Below are 26,953 nucleotides of genomic sequence, written 5' to 3'. Positions count from 1 at the left end.
TGATTTGTTCAATTTTTGTTAATGCTGTAAGTCGCGTTGCACCTTTCAAGTTAAGCTTCCTTTTGTGAAAGACTAATTTCAGTTGATCTCAGTTCATTTGTCACAGCATAAGTTGTGTAGTAAAACCAGTTTTGACCTCTTTTATGACTTAGGAATTCTAGTTTTAATAGATTTCGGGTTTCGAGTTTGGATGGTAGCGTACATAACGTATAAAATATTTATAGCCTAATTCAATAGTTACAAGGGTTTCTAATTTGAAATATTTTCGATATAGACCAGAGCACATCAGTGAGATTTGTTAAATACGATTCCTTTATCCAAGACGCCATGGAATCGAAATTGGAAAGTGGAAAAGTGGGTACAATAGGATTTGTTCGAAAACTGTATCTTGAATTGGTTTCAGTTCTATCTTCCTTGCTTACTAGGCACTTACTTTTTTCTAAATGGGATTCTGTTAATAATAATGAAGAAAGAACCCACGTTTGTTGTAAAACTATGAATGGATCCTAAATAAATAATAATTTCAGCTGTAGAGTATCCAGAGTAATAAGATATCACGTTATATTGTCTTGGCCAGGAAACTTAGTATGTTACAAACCATTGCAACCGCGCTGGTTGCCGCCACTGAATTTTTACATATTAAAGACCATATTGGATGACTTGATTCTAAACTAGCAATGGTTGGATGCGTAATTGAAGCTTATGTATCCACCAGTGGTTTTCAGGATGTTATGTTTTTCACTAGTAAATCCTTTAATCATTTTTTTGGTGAATTTGTGGTCATCTAGTTTCCATTCGCATTTAAATATTCTATCTATTTTCCAGAGTAAACCTATGCGAGTGTTGTGTGATAGAAAAAACGAGAGAATCTATAAGAAATGATACAAACGTTTGTACATTATATCGTGTCACGGTCTTGTTCAAATCTGTAGAAGTTTATCTATGTCTAAGTTTAAAATTGGCACTCTTCTGGATTTGTTTTTCAACTTGCTTTAATGCAAGTTCACAAGGGTATGGTACACGGGAGTCTGCTAAATTAAGTAACCCGAAGAATATGACGAGGAGATCTTCATTTTGTATCCGTCATATTAGACCTGAAATATGATTTGACCTTCCAGATGAATCCAAGCTAATGGTGGAAGTGATGCAGTGTCATGCCTCGTTCAAATGCTTACATTTACATTCTTACTGAGGGAGAGCGAAGGAGGTTATGGGTGTTTTCTTATGTGTGTGAAGGCGAATTTCTAGGTATATCTGACAGTGAAGTTATGAGGTTTTTTCTTTCTTTTTTTTTGATGAGGGAAGTTCTCGGTGTTTTGAGCTTTTTATTGGTTAGTAGGTTGGGTTTGGAATGAGGGAAATGACAAAGGAATATATATATATATATATATATATATATATATATATATATATATATATATATATATATATATATATATATATATATATATATATATATTATCATATATATATGATGGAGCAAATGCGCAAGATCTACTAAACATAAGGTCTAATTCTCCCTCTGCTAATTTGAGATATATAACAAAATGTTGGGTCTTTGACATTACCAGGTCCCGCTTTTGTCGCGGAGTATGGGTGCTGTCATATTTCCCTTTATTTTAGGTTTTTCTCGTCAAATCGTCAACATCCTGAACGGACACAATGCTGACTACCGTACCTTTGATATCTTAGAAGACGAAGCAGTTCGCCAAGGCTTAAAGGAGTTTTCAGACTGGCCGACTTACCCACAGGTATGATTCTCGGAAGTTACTAACTAGAGAGCAAACTCTGTAAACAAATTTTGACGAAAAATTAAATTTCGTTCCAGACGTTGTGCTGAATTTCACTGAACTTCATGAAAAATGGGTATTTACGATAGGGGGAGGGAAGAGGACAGAAACAACTGCCTGTTTGTGTACTCTGTTGTTTTTTTTATTGTTTTTATCTTATTCTATCCTGTATATTTCGTAAGCAGACGAAGTTACTTAAAAGAGTTTAAAAAATGATAAGTGTTTGAAAATAATCTTAACATATTACAAAGCAAAAAAATTTGGGGCCTATCTGTGCATAAACGACATATGTTAAAATGAATATAATTCAGGCTGTCGAAGATAAATAAAACAAGAATCTTTTTTCAAAATCTAATTGAGAAAAAAAACATTAAGCGAGAAATGTTTTATACCCTCAGTTAAAATTCATACAGCTCAGAGCACTGCTGTTGAACTGTTCCATGAAAGGATGACTCATGAAACTTGTCACGATTTAAACATGAGTTGTCTTTTCATGCATCGGGTTTGAAGTGTGTTTTGAGCGGGTTTGACAAAAAAGCGTTTTTATCGTACGGGCTCCAAGCGTGTTGACGGATTCCTCAAAATTATAACGCTCCGGATTAGCATAGTTAGACACTGGTCCTGAGAAAACATTCGCCCGTGATGAACACGGCACTCAAAACTATAATCTGCACAACCCGTGTTGAACTCCGTGTTGGATGTGGGTGGCTTGAAAACAAGGCTATGGTTCTTCATTTTTAAAACACATTAAAGATAAGTAAACTTTCAGAAAGTAGGTCTGGCCTTCCTTTGATTTGGAAATCATAATAAACATATCCGTAAAATACAAAGTCGAAATAGCAAATCGCAGTCAAATATTGAAAATCAAAATGGTTTAAAATCAAGAGTTTCGGGAGTTCAAAATTAATTGTAAACTGTAATGAATCTAATTAATACGTTGGAATTAGAGCCAAAAAAGTAATATCCTACTATGAATTTTACGACACCACAAAAATGTGATGAAGAATGTAGACTTTTGCGTAAGGATTTATTGTTATGTCTAGTTTTTTTTCGACCCCCTTACCTTTTTTACGGACCTCTATTTTTTCTATAAAATTGACAATAGTTGTTCATTTAAAATTGAGAGTAATTGTTTATTGTTTTTTTTTTTTTTTTTGCTTCGGGATCATGATATTATGTTGTTTTATAGTGTATGAATTATGTATGTAAGTTTTTTTCGGTACACGGTTTCACCCTTCTGCTTATTATAGAATATACTTCTTTTTTTTTTCTATTGTTTTTTGTTGTTATTAGTACACCCTCGCAAGCGACGCTTTTGGTATGCTGCAAATTGATTTTGTCTCTGTTTTTTTTTTTTTTTTTTGGATAATAAATTGCTATTGCTACTACTATCGCATACAGAGGTTGAATCAGATTCTGATTCCCAAATGGCATAGCTAGGACACTTGCTCTTTGTTGCTACCAGGTTATGTCGATATTCTACAATGCTTTCTGAGAGATGTCATCTTGATGACAAGAATTTAAGAACTCATCTGCGAAAGCCAGATTGTGTTTGGGTGCATCAAAAAGACGAGTACGACACTAGCTTCTGCTTCCCATGAATTCAGTGGAGATCTGACAACGTGTTCTGACTGAGATCCCAGTTAGACCTGTTTCAGGCTACTTCTAGGCCTGAGCCTTATACGAAGTATGCGGTATTTCAAATATTTGCAAATTCAAGAAATCCGATCAAAATTGAAAATTCCGCGAATCTTTAATTAAGCATTTTTAGATTCACCTTTCCGGAATTTTTTCCTGAGAGGGATGCACAATTTTATTATTGCAGTTCATCAAGTTTGCTTTGTGACGGTTTTGTTTTTCATCTTGTTTATGTTATTTTACTAGGTTATGACCTAAATAATTTCTGTTTTTTCTGGAAAATTACTGGAAGTTTCGCAAACTTTAAAGTAACTTTTCCACTCAGTTTCACGATTCTGACTGGAAAAAAAGTTTAGAATTTATCATCTCTTGTCGTTATCAATCCTCAGACCACGATGAGAAAAAAAGATACAAAAAGAAGAAAAAGCGACAAAAAATACCAAAAAGCAACTGTAGTGCTGCCTTCCACCATAACTTGCTCATCTTATGGAAACTAGACCAACTTGGCTCAACACTTTTTGGTACAGCAGTTTTGATGCACTTATAATAATGATTTTTTTAAGCTATTATTTTCATGCAAAGGTTGTTAAAATTGCTTTCGCTAATCGAAAATAAATATATTTTATTGCTATGTGATGGGCTTTTTTTGCTTCTAGCTGTATGTGAATGGAGATCTTGTTGGAGGATTAGACATTGTTAAAGAAATGGTTGACAGTGGGGAGCTCAAATCCTTGCTACCTAAGAAGCAGTCTGTGGAGGATCGTTTGAAGCGGTTAATTAACGAGGCTGATATTATGGTGTTCATGAAAGGTACAAAAGATTCTCCAAAATGTGGCTTCTCAAGGCAGATTATGGATATCCTCAAAGAAACTGGGTTCGTATTTTATATTTATTTATTGTGCTACGAGAGCAACATTTTGTTTTCGTTCTCTTTTTCTTTGCTATGTTTTCCTTCCCTGTCAATTTCACTTTATTGCGAGAAAGTGGTTAGGACTCTGTGGCTTTTATGGAAAGTGAGGACATCTGGCCGGACGATCAATAAGGCATTACATCTTGGAAGGCTGCGTATAATCATTGCCTGGGCCAAAAAGGATGTTTTTTGATTGTCCTTGAACTAGAACCAATAGTGTGTTAGCTAAAGGGGAAATTTGTAGTCTATGTTAGAGAAGACTATCTGAAGCTGTTCCGCCTAGCTTTCGTTTCAAGCCGTGTTTCTTCTGCTATGGAGTGAAAAGCTCCGTGCAAGCATGCAGTCTGCAATGTAATATTGTAATAGAATAAAACGTTGAAGTGCTTAAGATGTGCGATGGTTCCTTTGCCCTTTAACCGAGAGGCTTTTTGTGGAATAATAAACGGAAAAATTAGAGGTCCATACAAGAAGCATTTTCCGACGAGTCCAAAAATTGATGTCATCTGTTTTACAAGTCGACTCTATTTAAGGTTTGGCACTGAAGTAGAGGAACAGTATCCCATGCGTCTCTTAAACTTTAATAGTTCTCTCATTGCTAAAGAAATTAGGGGCTCCCTTTGCTCCTTTCTTTGTAGTGATATGAGAAAGAAAATCAATTAGTTCTCTCATTGCTAAAGAAATTAGGGGCTCCCTTTGCTCCTTTCTTTGTAGTGATATGAGAAAGAAAATCAATTAGTTCTCTCATTGCTAAAGAAATTAGGGGCTCCCTTTGCTCCTTTCTTTGTAGTGATATGAGAAAGAAAATCAATTAGTTCTCTCATTGATAAAGAAATTAGGGGCTCCCTTTGCTCCTTTCTTTGTAGTGATATGAGAAAGAAAATCAATTAGTTCTCTCATTGCTAAAGAAATTAGGGCTCCCTTTGCTCCTTTCTTTGTAGTGATATGAGAAAGAAAATCAATTAGTTCTCTCATTGCTAAAGAAATTAGGGGCTCCCTTTGCTCCTTTCTTTGTAGTGATATGAGAAAGAAAATCAATTTTTGAACTAAGAGAGATACAATTTTCTTTTCGACCCTGATCGATACTCCTTGAAGAGTATCTAAGGAAAGTTTATTACAACAATTATTTTGCACAATAATTTGTTCACAAAATACACCATTTAAAACACTTTTTAAGGGCTGTCACGTTGTTTGCTGTGGTACACGCTGGAGAAAAAAAACTGGACCATGTCTCTACTGGAAAACGAGCTAAATCCTGATTTGTTAAAAAAACCAGCTTGATGCAAAAAGTAGGTCCATGGCTCCTTTGTTGCCCAACCCCTGACACCCCTCCCATGTTTTTGACAAAAAGGTAGGCAGATTGTACCTTTTTTAAACAAAATTACGCAATTGTTTTGAATTTGTATTATTGAAGAATCAAGGCTGGCTATTGGCACCACCTCCCATCCATCATACTATTAAATTTTTACGGAAAGATCGACACGTAGTACCTCGTTTTAAGTTGAATTTCGCAAGGGTTTTCAATCGCTTTGACAGGTGCATTTCCCTTCTCTGACCCCCAATCCGCCTGAAACTTAAGGGCAAAACATTTTGGGCCAAGAAACAAAGCAGATAGATATTGAAAGGCGTCCACTACTTCTGAGCCGCATTTTATTACGGTAAGAAAATTTCTCTTCGTGCAAATGGCTACGCAACGATTATAAACAGTAATGCAACGTAATAACATATATTGACCATTATAATGGTTTGACCATTACTAATTGACTATTGACCATTGTTAATAATTATTAGTGAAGTGTTTATGTGGCAGTCATAGAATTAAGTTATTCTCACCATCAAATGCACATGAAACAATTAACATATGTTACATCTTGTGGCAAAGTAACATAGCCTTATATTGCACAGGCTCCAATTTTAGAATAACACAATGGAAAGTATTAGATTTTATATTTTGGACAAAAGTAGAAAAGAACATTAGCTTTATAAATGGTATATTTTAAAACTAACAACATTGATTGAATTTCAGAAAATATAGAATAAAATTGGTGTTATTAACAAAGTATATTGTCAAGTTAACTATCAAGCTTGCTATCCTAAATCTTGAAAAAAAAAAGACAAGGATCGCCTATGTGTCTCTTGTCTGTAATGTTAAACACCTTAGTCGTTTCAATCTTTTTAAACTTTACAATAGTCTAAATGTGCCTCATCTTCTTGCTTTGTCTCCTATTTGACTACTACTTTCTGCCTAAAACAAACTTTTTCATCAGATTTATTTTAAGTTTGCTAAAAAAAAAAAATTTGCATATGCCCCCTTGGACCAGTAACTCTTTTTTGTCCCAAAAATTCAAGGTCATTTTTCCAGCTACAATTATTGATAAAATACTGGGAGATTTCAAGTTTTCTGCCAAACAACTTAATCCTCATTGGTATTTTCTGTTCCTGTGAGTGTAAAGATTGTTTGTTTTGTATTTGTTGTGGAATTTTTCGTTTATGTGTTCTAGCGAGTGTAAAGATTTTTGATTTTGGTTTTGTTTTTGGAATTGTTTTTGTTTTTTTTAAGGAAAAAATTATTTTTGAGACGCACCTTTTTTAAAGATTTAGGGAGTTGATAACTGCATCATTCAATCGGTGGCGAAAAAACAAAATCAAAATGTTGCTCATGCAACAGTTTTGTTGGCGATGCCGAAAGAATCTTACTGCACGATTTCACGCTGCCTTTGCAACGCAAATCCAATTACTGTTATTATTAAATTGATACGCAAAAGCCATTCAACTATCACCATTTGTAATTTGAGTTTCATGTCTGATTTTAATCCAGGCCCATTTTCAGTTGTATACAAAAAAAAGTTACTATATCTGTTTTATTTTTCTACTGCTACTACTAATAATAACAACTCACTGCAGCACCAAGCCACAGCTACGCACGTTCTTCCTCCATACTAATCTCTTCGAAGCTTCTCTCTTTACACGCTCCCAAGAAGTTCCCATTTCCCTTAAATCTTTCCTTACGACGTATTCCGATCCCATTGGGGACGACCCGCTTTTGGTATAACCCTTGACGGTTGGCCAAACAGAACAATTTTTTGCAATCTGTCATCTTTAATCCGCAGAACGTCTCCTAGCCATCTTATTCTTTCTCTCAGTATAGCCCTAGAAAGAGAGATTGAACCATATTTTTTGTACAGCTTACTATTTGAGATACGGTCAGTCAGTCGGTACCCAAAACAATCCGTAGGCAATCTCTCTGGAAATCATCTAGCACCTCCTCTTCCGTTTTTCGGAGCACCCACGCTTCAAAACCATCCTTGATCACTGTCATCACTGTATCTTCTAATATTCTAATCTTGGTTCGCAGACTTATCTTCCTATTCTTCCAAACTTTTTTCAACTGTGAAACAAACACCCTTGGCCTTTGCTATTCTACTTTTAACATCTTCACTACACCCACCGTCTTTACTAGGTAAGTGATTCTGTCCACTTGATCGATTTTCTCATTACCCAACATCACTTCTTCACCTTCCCTTGTTCCTAGTCTTAGCGACTTAGTCTTATTGACATTAATTTTCAAACCTATTCTTGCACCCTGAACTTGCAGAACATCTAAAAGTTCATTCATTTTGCTAGCATATTCATCTAGGATGCTTAAATCATCAACATAATCTAAGTCTTAAGAGTGTTTTACTTCCCCATTTAATTTCTTGTTCTCCCATTGCCTTTCCTGTGTTCCTTAGGACAAAGTTCATCGAAATGATCCATATAAATAAGGATAGAACAGCCTTGCTTAACTCCTGATTTAATACGAAATCAGCTACTAGCCTCATTTCTTACCTTCACAGCAGCACTGTTATTCTCGTACACATCACCAATCACTTTAATGTATTTATCTGGTACACCATACAAGGCTAGGACCTTCGCTATAGCTATTCTATCAACAGAAACGAACGCTTGCTCGATATCTATTAGAACTGAGGACTTAAGGCGTTTAATGGCTCAGGTACTTTCCATTATTAATCTAAGAGTGAAAATTTGGTCGATGCATCCTCTACCCTTCCTAAAACCACACTGTTCTTATGAAGTTTAATATTTTTATCAATTTCCGTGTAAATATCTCTGTGGTGACTCTATCAACCGTTCAGAAGCAAATTTGGATGAATTAATAAACTAGAACTTAGCAGTTTTAATAAACTAGAGTAGTGTTTGTTTGTTTGCGTGAGTGAGGAAAATATATTTTAGTAGATTTCAAGAAAAATTAATGAAACTGGTTCATAAAAAAAAAATATTAAGTTATCGACGATAAAAATCTTTTTCTGCTAATTTTGTATTAGTTATTATTTTTGGGAGTATCCTTTCGACCGCAGACAGTCAAGAGTCAATTATGTGCTTTGATGCAAAAATTCTTTAAAAAATACGAAAAAATGGGCTTCGACGAATTTGGCTTCTTAACAGCCAAATTTGTGCTTTGCTGAGAACGGCTCTCGGGGGTAGGGTCGACAAACAATTACACTACACTACACTACAGATCTCTACACTTCAGCTTTGACTTCTATTAAGTCATGTATCACACATTCTTTCAATTTCAAGCTAAAAAATTTCTAAAGCTCGATGAAAAGTAACTCTCACACCTAATTCACTCTGTTTTGTCCCAAAAGTCACTATTACATGTTTGATGCGGCAACCTGGTTTAAAATCGTAGGGTTTTCTCAAAATAGAAATGCTGATCCACTTTGAACGGACCCCTATCACCCTAGTTAATGTAGTGATTGGCGTTGAAGTGAACCATGAAAATTAAGTCATTTTCATGTACCAATTTTCGAAACTCAGAATTTTCTGCCCAAGGAAACTTGTCCCCCAAGGAAAAATACTTTGTGTGGCGCAGCCAGGCCAGTCAAAATTTGTCAAATGCTCTTGAAATTGATGAGTTCTAAGGAGTCCACCAGATTATTACTCAGCAAAATTATCAGAATTTCGCTCAGAGAACTTACCATACCGGAATTTGGCTGAAGGAATCCACTGGAACCTATCAGAAACAATCTAGGGAAATTTGGATCAGGCAGTTCATTTGTATTATAGTTAGATAATCCACCGGAATTTTCCTCAAGAAATCTGTCGGAATTTTGCTCATGGAACATGTCGAAATTTTGTTCATAGAATTTTGCGTGATTTGGTCGAAAAATGCACCAGAACTTGAATCTGTTGGAACTTGTCTCTTGGAATTTATAAGAAGTGGGGTCAGTAACGCAATTGGAACCTGAAAACACTATTGGTCTATGTTCAGAGAATATCCAAAAATGCTGTAACTTATCGGAAAGTAAAGACTCACAACTTACCAGGATTGCCACGACAAACAGCATACCAGAATGATTGGTTCAGACAGACACCAGGATATGCGAGAACGTTCACAGGATGGCTCTAGTAACCTTCTAAATCTATAATTTCCAAGTTGTCTCCAAGTTCCATTTCAATTTTTGATTTTGAATTTTTGCGTTTTCTTTTTCCAAACTAACGCTTTCCTTGTTCTATTTATTTTAATGCTTTCATTTTTCATTGATCCGAAAGCCTTCTCAGTTCCTTCCAGGTGATAGGGGTGAATCACGAAAATTCATCTTACATATTAAATATCCAATATCTTGAATATTTTACGTTTATTTTTAGTTTTAATGTCGCCATTCTTATACCATATTCAATGCTCCTAAATATGAGGTCTTCCATCCCTTAATATTCTGCTCTTTAAGTGTAAGTTCAAATTTTGCAGAATAATGTTTGACCAATGATGATCAAGCCTGAAGATGTGCATTCCTTACAAAATATTATTGTGGGGAGGGTCTGAACTGACAAAAACCGTTTTTCATCTCATAATTTTTAATTATTTAAGTGAGGATGAGGGGCTTCATTTGGCAAACCTTGCTTCTAGGGGTACCCCCAACCCCTGTCACCTCTATGCATGCAATGTATTGTGCGAAATATTTCTTCAATATGAGGGGTGCTTGTGCCTCCTCAGGCTCCATATTAGACGCTTTTTCCGAATGTATTCCTCCGAAAGAAAGGAACCAAGGGACGAATTCCTCATATCAACCTGAAACGCCTCTCACAAACAGTTTCAAAATCTCGGTGTAAAATTGTGTTTTTTGAGGCTTTGGGGTAAAATGCATACTGCAAATATTCAATACTGTATAGCTGTTAGTAATATTGCATAAACGGTTTATAATGCATGTTCATTCTCTGTCCTTTACATTTTCTCTTTAGGGACCAACATGCCTCCTTTGGTAGAATAGCATCTGAACATAGGAGGCTAAATTAATAGTTTTTGTCCAAAATTGTTGTTTTGTGGCGCTAAGCTGCAAAAATTGATAGCTTTCTTTGGTGTGAACCAAAGAAAACGCTATAGAATTTTGAGTTTTGGTTGGAAATAAGTTTTCCCCCGATACTTAATCACTACTGGTTAGGTTTGCCCCCCCCCCCTATACGAAAAAAAAAAAAAAAAACAAATAAACATGCATTCGTGACTCTTTCTCTAGAAAAATAAGAAATCTATGTTTACATAGATGGCGCTATGAAATCCCAACTCTGTGGTCATTGGACATTTTTAATATGATGTTGTAATATTCATTAAGATTATCTTCCTTTTTTGTGTGTTTTTGCCTTTTTTTATGGTTATAAAAATTTTGTATGCTAAATGGTGGCTGACTGGTAATAATGATGATAAGTTTAACTAAATAATAACAAATTAGATAATAGAAACAAAACTACATGACAGGTTTGATAGTTAAAATTAAACTTAGGGAGTTTTCCATATTTCGAAACAGCAAATAAATTGAATTATTTTGTATATGTTGTAATTAAAATTCTGTTTTTAGAATTTTGGTTCTTATTGAGAAGGGGCTCTCTTTACTTACCGTTCATTTCTATAAGCAATTTGATACTTAGTCGATGTCAGTACATAACAGTAAGTTAAGATTTTTGGCAAATAATGTCACTGCTGAGTTATTTCCGATAACACCTTGAAAAATTCTGAAAGAATTCAAGAATGAATTTCAGAATCTTTGGTTAAATTTTGAAGCCTCTCCACCTCTCTATTAGAAAGATATCAGGACGCCTCTAACCGCTAGAAGCCTCTTAATTTACTTCAATTTTACCTTGTAAGTGCTGAATTTTTTTCTCTTTTAGGCTCCCATTCAGCACTTTTGACATATTAGCTGACGAAGAAGTACGCCAAGGACTAAAGACTTTTTCTGACTGGCCGACATATCCTCAAGTTTATGTAAAAGGATCTTTGATTGGAGGATTAGACATAATCAAGGAGTTAAAAGAATTGGGAGAATTGACTAGTTCGTTGAAAGGGGAGAGTTGAGTCATCAATGGTTAATGTGCTTTTATGGTATTGCTTTGTATTGCTTGATTTTTGCATGGATTAAATTGATTGATAAGTGTTTGTCTTCTCTTTTGAAGCTCAATGAAAATTTAGGAGTATTTTATTCATTTTTGTGGAACTATTCAGTTTTAGAAAACGTTTGGTAGAATTCAATAGCAGAATTGATCTGCTATTTCAGAGATGTGGAATTCTTTGCGTGGAAATAGAATTGTCGTAGTATCCTTCCTTCCTCTCACTCTCCACCTCTCTCCCTCGCTCTCTCGTATTTTCTGATTCGTCTACTTTTTTTTATCATTCTATTCTTAAAAAGATTGGGATTCCTTCTATAGTCATTGATAAGTGATTCTTTCCACGTTTTATTCTTAAAAAACATCAATAAAATAAAAGATAAAAAGGGTAGTGTATACTGGTTGCTCTTTAATTCTACGCCAGTAAACACAGAGTAAATTTAAAACGTATATTTAAATAAACAAAAAAACTTAATCAACATAAATAGACTAGAAAATTTCTCGTATAAAAAAGTTACATGTGACTTTAAAATGCTTCTTTAAATAGTAACACGTACATGCTAAGGCGCTACGAATATCTACAAACTTTTGCAAGGAGTTAGAAGCCGTGGCCAATATTGCGCTAGGTTCCTCCTGTCCATTGGAACATTTGTCTGTTTTATGAGGGGGGAGGGGCTTGCCAGGCACGCACAAAAGTAGGAGAGGGGCCTTTTGACTTGCTTCCCTAAATATAAGTATCTTTACCATTTCCATGTGATTTATCACCTTTTCCATGTGATTCCATTTTTTTAGTGTTTTTCAGAATTTCGCCCCCTTTTCAAAACACCACCCCCTTCTCCGAATCAGATTTCTGGACTTGGGATGATTGAACCTACTACACAGGTTCATCTTGAACATGACAGCTAGTGGTACCTGCTTCCATGGTAATCTTCACTTAAATATTTTTGACGATTTACACTTTGGGCGGGTTAAAAGACAAACAAAATCCCTTTCAATTAATATTACGATCTTAAAATATGTTGTGACAGGCAAATTAATATGCTGTTGGAAGGTCAGCATACTTTTTACTTTGATCACCGATTTCGTGTTACAAATACTGTTTCAATCAGCATTTAAACTATACCATCCAAATGATACTATTCTACATGCCATTAAACTAATATCATAAAAACTCAACAAACTCTTTGCATAGTTCTACATCTGAAGATACTGATCTAGTTACTCCTGCATGACTGCTTATGTCAGAGGCTGTTGTAGCGGGACTCATGCGGGCCTCCATTTCTTTTAAAACATCTTTTCTGTCTAAACTTCCACGGCGAAGTTGATATTCAATCACAATAGGGATTGAAATCAAGCAGCATTCAACGATTAGTAACCCATTCTCGAGAACTGAAAAGGAAAAATATTATGTGAAATACTTCGGCAAATGTTGCATAAGATGTTTTTTCTTCAATTTCACCTTCACAATAAAGACGAAGGAATTGAAAGCAGCATGTCGCAATCTTGAGGCATGCACCTTGTGTACCAATTTCGGTGAGTTAACACCCCAAAAATACTTCACATTTTTTATATTCAATACATATTTTCTTTGCCTGTATTGCTATTCTATTTTTCCTTTCTTTTTTTTTTTTTTTTTGTTTTCCGAAGCGGAATGTTAAAATTTGGCTTGCAAATCAAGTCCGAGAGTTCTTTAATGACGGCATAACCTTACATTAGCATTCGGAATCAAGGAACCCCCCCCCCCAAAAAATCAACACAATATTCACGGAATTGCTCGGAACGCGCTGTTGCGCCGTTGTCTGTATTGGCGTATTTATGAAAACTTTCTGGTTCTTTTGGTGCATTAAATAAAAAAAAACTTGTTTTTTTTTAACTGAAAGTAAGGAGTGACATTAAAACGAAGAGAAATTACTCCGTGTATGAGAGGGGATGTCCCCTTCTCAACGCCTCGCTCTTTACGCTAAAGTTTTTTTTTATTGTTTTAAAAAATAGAGCTTGTGAGAAAGAGTCAAACTTTAGCGTAAAGAGCGAGGTGTTGAGGACGGGACATCCCCTTTCCTATACGGAATAATTTCTGGTCGTTTTAAGTTTTAATGTAGCTCCTTACTTTCAGTTAAAAAAACCTGTTTTTTTATTTAATTTCTGAACGAGTTTGAATTAATGCAGGTTTTGATTTTGGCTCACCGTACATGAATAATTAAAACGAAATTTTCATATTAATATTACTTTTTTCGGCTAAATGGCCATCTCGAAAGTTGTTTAATTTTATTTACGAACGTTTTTATTAGTAATAGTTTACGTAACGAACTTCTATATTTGTATATTTTTATTACGTATATTAGGGAGCTCGCCCCCCTAGTCAATACATCGCCCTTTACGCTAAAGTTTGAAGTTCTTTCCAATTCTTTAAGAATGACCCCTTAATCCCTAAGGTCGTCAATTAGAATAAATAGCTCTTATGAAAGTACTAAAAAAAACTTTAGCATAAAGAGTGAAATATTGACTATGGGGCGAACCCAATCATATACATTATAGTTTCTGTTCGTTTTAAGTTTTGATGTTGAAAAGTTTTTCACTTGAAAACTTTTTTTTTTTTTTTAATTTCTGATCATTTTTTTTAAATAATGCTGGGAAATCCGGTGCCCCCTTCATAACAATGTCCCTTCCCCTATGAAAACTTCCTACATGGAAAGATCCTCCCACGTAACCCCGACCTCCCCCCCCCACTACCAGAAAAGATCCCCCCTGAAAACGTCTGTATACTTCCCAATAACAAATACTATATGCAAACATTGGGCAAGGTTCATAACTTGCAGCCCTTCCCCCGGGGACTGTGAGGGATTAAATCATCCTCTAAGATATAGTTATTGTATTTTTCGACCATGCTGAACAAAATGGCTATCTCAAAATTTTGATCGGATGACTTTGGGAAAAAATGAGCGTGGGAGGGGGCCTAGTTGCCCTCCATTTTTTCGGTCACTTAAAAAAGGCACTAGAACTTTTAATTTCCGTTTGAATGAGCCCTCTCACGATATTCTAGGACCACTGGGTCGATAGGATCAACCCTGGTAAAAAAAACAACAAATAAACACGCATCCGTGATTTTTCTTCTTGCAAAAAAGACAAAATTCCACATTTTTGAAGATAGGAGCTTGAAACCTCTATGGGATGTTTCCCCCTTTTTTTTGAAAATAAGGCAAATAGTCCCAGGCTAGTAACTTTTGATGGGTAATACTAAACTTGATGATATATTTGAAATCAGCATTAAAATCTGATTCTTTTGATGTATCTATTGGTATCAAAATTCTGTTTTTTAGAGTTTCGGTTACTATTGAACCGGGTCGCTCCTTACTTACAGTTCGTTATCACGAACCGTTTGATTATTCACGAAGAACAAAATAACTGCATTTGTTTTCCCGAGTAGTTTATATATATATATATATATATATATATATATATATATATATATATATATATATATATATATATATATATATGTGTGTGTGTGTATGTGTGTGAGACTAGGTGTACAAGCGAGGAAAAAAAGAACTGTATTGCATAACTGTATAAGCGAGGAAAAAAGAACTGTATTGCGTTTTGTTTTTTTCTCTCTGGGAAAATTCAAGATTAAAGCGTTGGCTCAATAAGGCGATGTAATTACACTGATGACAGACAAATAGTGCTGATAGTTTATCATGTTTAAGGATTTTGTTGAAACTATAACTAAATTTTCCTGTTTCGCCATTTGAGCAATCTACTAATCTATTGGCTAATCTTGATGTAATGATAATCTTGTGTCTTTGTTATACAATTTGTAATTTTCGAATCAAAAGATTTTAATGCGTTATGCGTATCTTACTTAAGCATTGTTTATCCGTTATGAAAATAACCGAGCCAAATTTCAGTCATTGCGTTTAACGAAGGCGACGAAGAATATAGAAAATGATACCAAACAGTGCTAGTACAATCATTATTTTGAGGGCGAAAAGTTTAGGCTGCGTTCTGATTTTAGCTCTGAGTAAGTCTGCCCTACGTTCATGAGATGATCAAGAAGCCCTATCCCGTATTGGTTATACAGTTTCAGAGTTAATTTGAGACCCGCTCGCAGTTATGATAGCAGAGTAAACAGCGATACTAAAAAAATAAAATAAATAACAAGGCATGAATAAATTACAATCCTCAAATTAACATAACCTAATTTGCCTAGATTATTTCTACGTATTAGATTAAAATAATCTTTATTTTCCAATTTACTTTGCTTTACAATGTCATTGGATACGCTCCTCAATTTTCATGTTTCTTTAAATATACAATATTGCATGTTCCTCAATATTGCTCTTTACAATGTCATTGGTGATCCTCAATATTGCTCCTCAATTTTTATATGTTTCTTTAAATATACAATATTGCACGTTCCTCAATATTGCTCTTTACAATGTCATTGGTGATCCTCAATATTGCTCCTCAATTTTTATATGTTTCTTTAAATATACAATATTGCACGTTCCTCAATATTGCTCCTCAATTTTTATATGTTTCTTTAAATATACAATATTGAATGTTCCTCAATATTGCTCTTTACAATGTCATTGGTGATCCTCAATATTGCTCCTCAATTTTTATATGTTTCTTTAAATATACAATATTGCATGTTCCTGAATATTGCTCTTTACAATGTCATTGGTGATCCTCAATATTGCTCCTCAATTTTTATATGTTTCTTTAAATAAACAATATTGCATGTTCATAAGCCATTCAACCATCATTTTTCTACGAACTTATAACACCTGAGTTAGTCTTACGCTTCTGGAAAAGCCTAGAAATCTTCAAAATAAATCAAAGTTGAAAATAAAACAGAACCCAGCCTAGTAAATTTCGATTAACCGTATTTTTAGAGTAAGTAGATTTATGTGTGCCCGCGTAACTGTGGTTTTATTCCCACTTAAAGGCGTTTTCTACCCGAATGGATGCTTGTATGTACAATTTTATAAATACAAGGTTCACTGAAGTCTTGTGGTTGTATTCATCAGAGACATTTTTAACGAGAATGGCGGAAGGATTTAATCCCAGATTTCAAACGTGACATTCAAACCAATGCCAAAGTGTTATTGAGAAAAAAAAAACTACTGCTGAATTTGAAAGCATAAGTCATACTCCTCGCCTCTAATTTTTATATCTGATTTTTTTTTTATTATTCCCAATATTTTTTTTTGTAATTCAACTCAAGCAATGGACAGAAGAATATTTTACAGGGAGGTGAGGACGTTATATAGGGTGAGAGGGGCAAAATTTCTCAAAGCTGCAAAAACGTTTATTTCTTTTATGTTTATAAAAAATTACAGATAAAATTATAAGAATAATGAACTTTTCTTCAATTTTAAAATTAAGTTAGTTTTACGTATATTAGTTAAAATAAATCGAAGAATTCTTATATGAAAATACAGTTTTCATTATTTTTCTGAAGACAATTTAGTGGAGGGGGTGATGAGACTTTAGAGGATGCATTTTTAGACAAAAATTTTCAACTTTCCGTGGGGAACCTATTCACATCGATTTTCACCACAGGATATGGAGGGGATGAACCCCCTCCCATTAACTAGCTAAATATCCAAAAACCTGTTTTATTTCTCGGAGAATATAAATTCGAAGTTGAAAACATATAATAGTAAAACTATTCAGGCAAACATAAAAAAATTCAGAAAATCAACCTGCCATTAGAAGATTATGAACAAATAAACTATGAGAAAGGTGTAACTAAATTTAATTACAGAAAAAAATTCTGTGCATAGTGCATTTCAAGGCAAAAAATTGACAATATGTGGTTTCTCCTTGGAAACATTAAGATTAAAGTGTCAACTGACTAAGGTGATCTAATTATGGAGACAGAAGTTAATTTAAATAGTCCTTGGTCAGATCAGTAATAAAGGTCACACGGATCTTACGTAGTTCATCCAAAAGCACACGTTCTTATGACAAGGAAGCAAAATTTATCGAACAGATTAAGAGTAGACGACAAGACGCAGCAGAGAGAGGGAGCAGCTATGAAAATCGGAAACTATCGGAATTCTATTCAGTCTCGTATATTATTAATTATCTAATTTTCTCTTGTTTGAGCTGTCGAATGATGTGAACACTCATCCGCTTTTAACGCAACATACGTGCAACACCGGTGAAAGTAGTAGAACCCTTTACATTCCAGTGTGAACTGGAGTAGAGCCCATGTTTACGAACATAGAAATACTTACAACTTTCAAATGCATTCACTGATAGATAAGGCAACACACAAGGAATAACTCGATTGTCTCCAAGGATCTGCATGGTTGTACTCTGTGCTTTCACGAATAGAATGAACAGCTGAACCAAGTGGATTTTCATCTAAAAAATATTGACGTTGTGAATATCTCCATTTACTATATGAATTTTATTTTTAGTATTTTTTTTTTCTGTCTATCTCACATTGTTCTAAATCAAGTCCTCCGCGCAGGAAGTCCATAAGTCAGCTATAAAATAATTTCAAATAAAGGTCATAGTCTCGTTTGTCGAGTAGCACGCTTTTTAGAGTACCACCCTCACAGTCACAATCATAGTCTATCCAATAACAACACAATAACAATACAAGTCAAATGTCTAGTTGCACGTTTACGTATAAAAATGTTGAGCCAGAGGCCATAGCCTTATATTTTGTCCTGATCTCTACGGAAACTGTCTAAAGATTTGGGTTCAGCCTCTTTTTTCTTTTTTTTGTAATGCCTCTCCTCTCAGCTGTACCAACATCTTTAAAATACAAAACTAACAACTTTATTTATGATATTTATGTACCAACACTTCAAAAACAAATAAATTAAAAATATTTGTCTTATCAATTAATGCTATAGTTTAAACAGTTAAAAGCTCAACAGCAATAACTTTGGAGCATTCTAAAACTAATTATCAATATAAAAAAATACTCCCCAGTCATTTTTTTCAGGTTGCTTTTTTGTCACAGGGCACCCCTTCCACGTTAGAAGCAAAACTAAAAAAGAATCAATAGAAACATATTTTAATCACTTCAAAACCTCCGTGTCGACCATAAAATCCCCCCCCCCCTCTAAAAATCCCAAATAATTAAAATTCTTAAATGCCCCAGATGAAATACTTTGTCTTTACATCATTTTAAACAAGAAAAAAATACACTCAACAATTGGATAAGGTTTTTAATTTCCATTTTTAGAGATTTAATTCAGTTATATTCATACAATCCTCACTAACTGCTTTTTTTCATGCACTTTTGTTTATTTATTAAATATTTCTGGTGCTAGTATTCAATTACTTGGTACTAGTATTTATCATATTTAACATATATTATCAAAATAGGGATATTATAGGAACAGGAACCAATATAATCATTAGGGCCCGGGAATTTAAGGTTCAAGTAAAGGGGGAATAGAACTATGTTGGATAATATGGTTTGAAATCATTGAAAGAATATGAAATGCTGATCTAATGAGTAAGCTGCTGGAGTGATCAGGTATAAAATCGCTGCACGTTTTTTGAAAGATGTTTTCAAATCATTAATGGGTGTTAATAACTAATACATCAATAGAATAGAAATGATAAGCAATGTTACGACAATTCTCATTTTAAATAGAACTGGGGAGTGAATACGACGCTTGATCTTTTCTCCTACATTTGCAAGGCATTCAACCCCTTCTATTTGCGCTGGATGTAATTTCTTTCCTTCCAGTATGGGAACATAGAGTAAATAATACTTCAAGCATTGACAGAAATAGTTGCATGTTGGATAAGGTAGCAACCACATATTTTGATGACTAAAGCCCAGAACTTCAGAGAAATCGTTGTCCTCTCGGTCCTTTAGACTATACTGCTACTTACGCCAATGGATACAGAGAACAAATAACACTGTTCTTCTTCCACTTGATGCAAGCGAGAGAAATGTAGACGAGCGACAGCGCTCATGGGGATTTGTATGGGAATGGTCAGTGCATATTTCTTTGGGAGCCAGGGGGGAGGGTTGAAATTGTTTTGCAGAAAGTGTCATGATTATTTCAGACGCTACAAAATTTCCCTGTTTATGTTTATTTTGGGTGTTACCGTACTATGGTAGGGACCTGCCCTTCCCCTCTGCAGTCTGCTAGGGTCATCCTTGTTGACTATTCGAAGGTATGGTTATAGGAAGAGTGAAAGCGAACATTGATACATGAGCATATAGATTCCAGTGTGTTTGATTAAATACTAACAATTATTTTTCAAGCGATTTTCATTTTACACCCAAAAACAATCAACTCTTCTGCTTAAAAGCCTATAAAAAGCAAAAGTACGTACGCCGTATTGGATATGGGCCAACCTGGAGGCAGACATGGCAACAAACAAATTAACTCCCCACTCGGCAATAAAGAATGATATGGTTTTCAGTGTAGTCAAATATATGTAGGAGTTGTCAAGGCCAACCTGAAAAAATAAAAATTTTAATTACATTATTTTTTAAAGTTTACAATCCTTACTTATTCGCAAGCATTAGGATTGAATTTTATCATTTTATCGTCTCTTCAAAGTTAAAATAATTTTAGTATTTTTTTGGAGCAAATAAAATGAATAGTGAGCAATAATTTGCTGTCAACGGCAAAATTGCACCATAGCCATAGTATAGCAACCAAAAAGAATTTCAAAGATCCCTCTCATAGAGGTGTTTAGTATTTCTGTTATTCCAGACTCCTCTGCGCATGACATTTATGTCATGACCTTCCCAATAGAATTTTTGCGACAATAATATTTATATATTTATTTATATTTGATAGTGGTAATTTTTCTTAAATAATTTTATATGGCACCAATAGTAACGATAATATGCTGCTAGCGTCGACAATCATCATTTAAAAATCAGTTAAATCCTCGAATATGAATCACTTGACCAGATATGTACTGCTTTACACAAATTTTTGCTCATAAACACAGACAACTAGAATGTAGAAATAAAACTAGCAAATCAAAGATTCAGCTTAATTAAATATTTCTTAAAGTCTACCGGATTGTGGAAAAGTAGTTTGGAAATTTGAATATGTCCCAAATACTTCTCGTATTAGCTGTTTTATTCAGATTTTGCATAATAAAGAAAGTGCAATCAGTTTTAAAGTGAAACACTATAAGAGAATATTATAAAGAAAGCATAGTAGGTATATTTGAATCAAGAAAAACCTGCCGAGCCATTGCCTAAAAAAACGACAACAATATACAAATACAATTAAAAGATTCAGTTTAAACTTTTGTCAAAAAAGACTACAGCAAGAAAAGCAACATTCAAAAACCACACTACAAACAAACAAAGTCATCATATAACGCCCTCACGGTGGGTCATTCCCATACGGATAACCCGCGCCAGATCTCTAATACTAGCCTAATAAAACACCCATTTCCCAACAATTAAAACATTAAATCGTTTACATATCTTACAATTATATATCAATTACATATACAATTACCAACAATTTACGTATCTTATTATAAAGATATGTACGCAACAAAAATTCTTCGAGCCAACCCAAATGCTTGTGATTTTATTTAATAGCTCACCTATTCTTGGCAATTTGGCCTACTTTCCCCCCTCTATGAATGAATTCTTGCGTACTTGCCTGATAATAAATATTAATTAAAAGAAGGACTTACATAACCTGACTTATAGTAGCCAAGTTCTTCAAGTATCATTCCAAGGAAGACAAGTACGAATTGAATGAAGGGATACTGGTAAACAAGAGCTCGTGCAACCCTCATTGTGTGCCTGAAAAAACAAACATATATGTTGAACATCAGAATACCATAGCAAGAGGTTCGCTGAATAGAATAAGGAACTATAGATAGTTTATGAAACTGAAACATCCAAAAGTGGCATGGAGGGGTAAAAAAAATCCTCCAGTGTTCATTTATTTTTATTCTGTGATCTATAAACTGGTCGAAATAATTGAAAAAATATTTAAGTAAACTGCTGGATTTGAACTGATATTGACTGAAGGATATGATCTGACATGTGATTCTTATTAATAACTGGTTAAGAATTTTTATTAAAGGAAACGGACAGATGTGTTTAAATTGTTCCAAACAACCTAAATTTGAAGACAGTTTTAACTACAGCAATTACAATGCGTAAAAATTGATAATTAAGTCCTAAACAAAACTCTTAGAAAATTTTTATACCCCACAAAAATATGCTAGATTGTTTTTAGCAACTTTGATACTATACTACCTAGTTTTGAATTAACATTTGATTCGTCGATTTTGTCTTAATTTTTCGTTTTTCGTAGAAATGGATGGTTATTTCCTTGCTGCTACAAAGTAAGCAGGAACCGAATAATGAACCTTGTGGGATACCAATATTATCAACAATATGAGGACATGATAGACGCCATTGTACACATGCTTTAGTCATAAGCTTATGTATATAGGTTCTTAATGAATCAAGATTGTTTTCCCAGTCGCCAGGATTATTCAACTTATGTAACAGAATGCTTTGATCGATAGGGTGTTTATAGCGAATGGAAATGTCTTTGTCTAGTAGGAACTTCTTCTAATAAACGACATTTGATCACTATAAGCCTCAAAACTGTATTTTGTTATCTCTAAACTCTTTTTTTCTATGACGAAATTCATGATGCTTGGCTGCTAAGAAATTAGGGCCTGATATTCCACTAGTCAGCCAGTTATCTAGATTTTCTCCCTTGAGCTGTGTCTTCCTTTCATAATTTCTTTTAAAGGAATTAACGCAAATGTTTTCAGGAGTAACGTCCGTCAGGAGACCATCTCAAATGGAGATGCAGCGCCTTACAAAGCTGTTCTTCACGTTGACACTGCGGAGTGTCTCCTCTTGCTGGTAATCTGACCATGCTGTGTTTCCGCATGTTTGACGCATTGTCCTGGCAAACGGTGGCATGAGTCGAGATAATTTATCGGAGGGATGGTGATGGATGTACTTGCAGAAAACAGCCATTGATGCGACATTAAAAAAATCACTTAGAGGCTGCAACATTACCCGACCAGTGCTACAATTCACCCCTGTGTGCATCCTTGAAGAGAGACCTTTATTCGGGTTTCCCTTAAAATTCAAGTGACCATGCATTGAAGTTGACCACCCAGACATCAGATTGATTTTTCGTCTTCATAAAATCTGATTAGGGATAAAGAAGGTCGTAAAGGGTAATCATGTCAATAGAGAGTTGCATAAATCCTGATATCGTTAGCAAAAGGGTTTAGAGTTTAATTAGCTTTTCCCTTATGTTGTTGATCTACACCGAGAGAAGTGTAGATCCAAAGGAAGCTTTTAATATCCCTTACTTAAAAAAGTTATTGGGATTGGCGTATAGGCCAATACCCCCTTCCCGAACTTAGAATTTATAAATATGACATCTTTGATAACCATTTATCGCTGCTGGTGTGTGAATGCTTTGTATTGTTCATTTTCACGAAACACCTTTTTACAAATTTGTAAAACAAATTTTCATGCGAATGTCTCCTGGTCGACGGAATTCCATTGTTGATAGTTCCAGTGTAAACAATAAAAAAAGAAAAAGAAAAAAAGACACCAGTCTCGCACTAAGAGTGAGCAAAGAAACAAACCAACTTTTTTAGGCTTAGTGGAAAGTGTTGTTTTCAATTTATACGGGCTGTACGTAGTGAGGGATAGAGGGGATACTTGCCCCGGGGGCAAAAATTAGCGTAGAAATTCAAATGTATAGTCTGACGGTTATAATCATTTTGTAATTTTCGAAATTTGTTTTGTTAAAATAAAGTAGAGGGTGCATTTAATAAACTAAAATAATTGATAAATTTTTTAATTAATTGATTAAAAAAAATAATGGGAAAAAAATAATTAAAATAATTAGATTATAATAACTAATTATAATTAGATAATTTAAATAATCAATGAAAATAATCATTGATAATCATCAATGGATATTTAAATAATTAATGAGCAGCCGCGACATCCGAGTTTGTCACAGTCTGCTCTTGCCAATCCAAGCTTGTAATCTACCCCAGTCTTTTTATAATTTTGTTTTTAAATTAGTTTTCACAAATCTTTTGCTTGTAGATGATTTAAGCCCAAATCACTAATAGACATTAGTAATGTCGAGATTTAGTCATGCTACTCTTTGAAACTAGTTGATTCTAAGCCTGATCACAAAAGAAGTTTAGCTAGCTTCATAACTATACCTAGGATTAGCACGAAAACAGAGTTCAATTGATGTTGGCATTAGGCTACTGAAACCAAGTGTATTTAAGTAAACTGCGATTAGATAGCTTTCTCAAAAATACCATAGGAAATTACAGCATAAGCAGGTACCTCAATTTCAGTAGACACTGAAATCTGGTCACTAGTAAAAGCTTATACCTTTAACAGAGTTCTGGGACAAGCTAAATCTTGTTGCTAAACAAATCTCGTTGTGCAATGGGCCTTTGAAGTTTTATCAGTTTAGTCCAGAATAGCTTTATAATATGTTACTGTTGGCAAGAACCAAAACACAAAAATATGACCAACTAGGAATTAATATCTTACTTGTTGTATAAAACTTTTCTCCAGATCAGGGCTGCACAGCAACATGGAATTTGCTCAAGTGGCAAGGTTGCTCCGTCACTTTCAAGTCGTGGTAAAAGATTCTGAATCCCACCGTGATAGTCTAGTGTCAGATCAACTAAATGCATCAGCACCCAGGGCATATATCTGAAAAACATAGTTTTTATATCTCAGTAGGTCTAGTAATTAAACCGTTTGGATGTCTAAAATGGACCGTTTGGATGCCCACTCCCTGCATAATGTCTAGGCACAAAATCCTAAAACGAATGTGGATTTTAATGTTGGACAACCTGACTGTCACTATTTTCGCTATATTCACTTGATCCTTTTAACGTAAGAAGCTGGACTTCAATATGTTTTTTATCATAATCGGATTTTCGAAGTTGGAGCAGTCTTAACTACTCGTAGTAAATCAAGCTCTTTAAGGATTAGTAAAAACAAACATCTTGCATCAAGATATCACGACAGTATCAAAGGTATGGATTATAAAATTGAGTAAACATAGCTCTATTTCATTTTTCTTAAGTACTTAAACTTCACTTCTAATGTGAATAAACATAGTTTTTGCCTTTCTATCCGGAGTATATTGCGAAAGAAATAAAATATTGCAATTTCAGATTCATAATGAAAATAATGCAAGATGAGGTAATCAGTTGCGAAAGAAAGAAAATATTGCAAGTTCCGATTCAAAATGGAAATAATGGAAAATGAGGAAATATAATTAATTCACAAAAGAAAATTATCTGCTAGGTGAGGCTACAAATTGAACCAAATGTGTACCGATTGCCAAAGATTTTTCTGTTTTCTAGGATAATTTTTAAAAGGAAGTTTCAGAGCTGATTAATAGTAACTATAGGTCTCTGAGCCTCTGCCTAGACGCTTTACATTCAGTGGGCTTAGATAATCGAAAGTTTTGGCAAAATGGGTAACTCACTTTTTTCATTTCATTTTTACAATTTCGTTTGTTTGGTTTCAACTGTTTGGTTTGAGAGAAAATGGAGATAAAATTGCATATTGACTACAGTCATAGCACTTCAATTCTAATTATATTTTTTCTGACAGGCTTGCAATTTCTTTTTTGGTCTTGTTTTACATTTCTTACACTCAGATTGAAAACTATAAACACATTAAAGTATGCATAATGTGTGATATAATCAAACTGTTATAGTTTCAATGAAGCTATGTACTCGAAAAATAAACTGGGAAGAAAACAGAAGTCTACAAAGAATTTGTAGATTCTATTTGTAGAAAGAATTAAACGGATTTGTCACAATTTTTTTGTAGAAATATCTCGAGTGAAGATATCTGAGCAGTTTATGAAGGGGGGGGGGGGGCAAAAATTAACGAAATGTAGAAAAGGGTAAGAATTCTTTTTTATGAAGACAGAAAAATTGTACTTTTCAAAATCTAGGTGGGGTATTTAGTTTCTTTTTACTTTCAATGAAGATACCAATAGAAGGAATTTCTCAAAATAGGAGAAAGAAGCAATCGAGTATAGGGGGAGCAATTGTCCTTATGACTTCATTTCAATTTGTGCCCCTGGTTTGGAGTATAGACTATATTCAGAACTTCCCGCCACAGCTTGAAATTATCCTTAGTATAGACAAATGGTTAGATTTTTGGAGGTTATGCAATGGTTTATTGTTTTTTTTTTCGAATAATACTAGAGTCTGTTCCAACAGCTTGAAATTTTGTGTTATTCTAATAGCTAATGGCTTAATGACTGCTCGATTACTAAAGTAAAATTTCTTTTCTTTTTTTTTTGCTTGGGTTTTGAAGATAATTTAAGTTGTATGCTAAAAGTATTCAAAATCATCGCTAGAAAAGACTATTGAGCTAGTTTTATTGAAGCAAAATAAACCTTGGACACATAATAAGCTTGATAAAAAGTTCTTAGTCTAACTTAACTAACAATCCTAAAAGAGGTCGACGTGAGAATTGTTAGAATGCTATATTAAACAGAAGTTTTACTGCATCGCTTTGTTGAAAGAATCTTTTTTTTTTGCAGTATATGCTAGACTTAATTTGATGGTTATTGGTTGTAAATCTATCTCTCTTACCTAAAATCTTTATATGCTCAGGTATTTATACTAAACATGGATTTAAAGGTTTTGGACGATCAGTATTACATTGGTATAATTTCCAGCATTCTAGTTTGCTCCATTCTGGAATAATGCTTAAAATTTGTATTTTTCGATGCCATATGACAATCAAACATAACGATATCAGTGTGGATTTGCACAAAGTATAAGAAATTAGCATTATCGTTAATGTAATTCTTTACTCGTTTCTGTGTCAATTGGGAAACTTTTTATCATAAGACACTTCATATATAATATATGCATATATATATATATATATATATATATATATATATATATATATATATATATATATATATATATATATATATATATATATATATATATATATATATATATATATATATATATATATATATATATATATATATATATATATATATATATATATATATATATATATATATATATATATATATATATATATATATATATATATATATATATATATATATATATATATATATATATATATATATATGTATATATATATATATATGAATGACATATATATATATATATATATATATATATATATATATATATATATATATATATATATATATATATATATATATATAAA

General features: G+C 33.8%; 2 protein-coding genes across 2 annotated transcripts in view; one reads left to right on the top strand and one right to left on the bottom strand.

Moving 5' to 3' along the window:
• Positions 1 to 11,762, top strand: part of Grx3 (Glutaredoxin 3) — a 48,212-nt gene extending 36,450 nt beyond the window's left edge. Inside the window, exons 5-7 of the mRNA XM_089091062.1 lie at positions 1,624 to 1,751; positions 4,085 to 4,302; positions 11,500 to 11,762. Coding sequence (XP_088947188.1) covers positions 1,624 to 1,751; positions 4,085 to 4,302; positions 11,500 to 11,683 — 530 coding nt within the window. The 3' untranslated portion in view covers positions 11,684 to 11,762. The remainder of the gene's footprint in view (positions 1 to 1,623; positions 1,752 to 4,084; positions 4,303 to 11,499) is intronic.
• A 291-nt stretch (positions 11,763 to 12,053) lies between these two features.
• LOC148951310 (organic solute transporter subunit alpha) overlaps positions 12,054 to 26,953 on the bottom strand; it is a 72,067-nt gene continuing 57,167 nt past the window's right edge. The window contains exons 4-8 of the mRNA XM_089090230.1: positions 24,251 to 24,415; positions 21,373 to 21,484; positions 20,035 to 20,160; positions 17,958 to 18,087; positions 12,054 to 13,101 (exon numbers count right to left, since the gene is read on the bottom strand). Of these exons, the coding sequence (XP_088946356.1) occupies positions 12,875 to 13,101; positions 17,958 to 18,087; positions 20,035 to 20,160; positions 21,373 to 21,484; positions 24,251 to 24,415 (760 nt within the window). The 3' untranslated portion in view covers positions 12,054 to 12,874. The remainder of the gene's footprint in view (positions 13,102 to 17,957; positions 18,088 to 20,034; positions 20,161 to 21,372; positions 21,485 to 24,250; positions 24,416 to 26,953) is intronic.

The sequence above is a fragment of the Artemia sp. Qi Xiang Cuo genome, chromosome 6, assembly GCF_049724085.1.
Source record: "Artemia sp. Qi Xiang Cuo chromosome 6, ASM4972408v1, whole genome shotgun sequence".
In the NCBI taxonomy this organism is placed as follows: Eukaryota; Metazoa; Arthropoda; class Branchiopoda; order Anostraca; family Artemiidae; genus Artemia; species Artemia sp. Qi Xiang Cuo.
The sequence above is the reverse complement of the archived record's forward strand: the minus strand, read 5'-3'. Positions and strand labels throughout refer to the sequence as shown.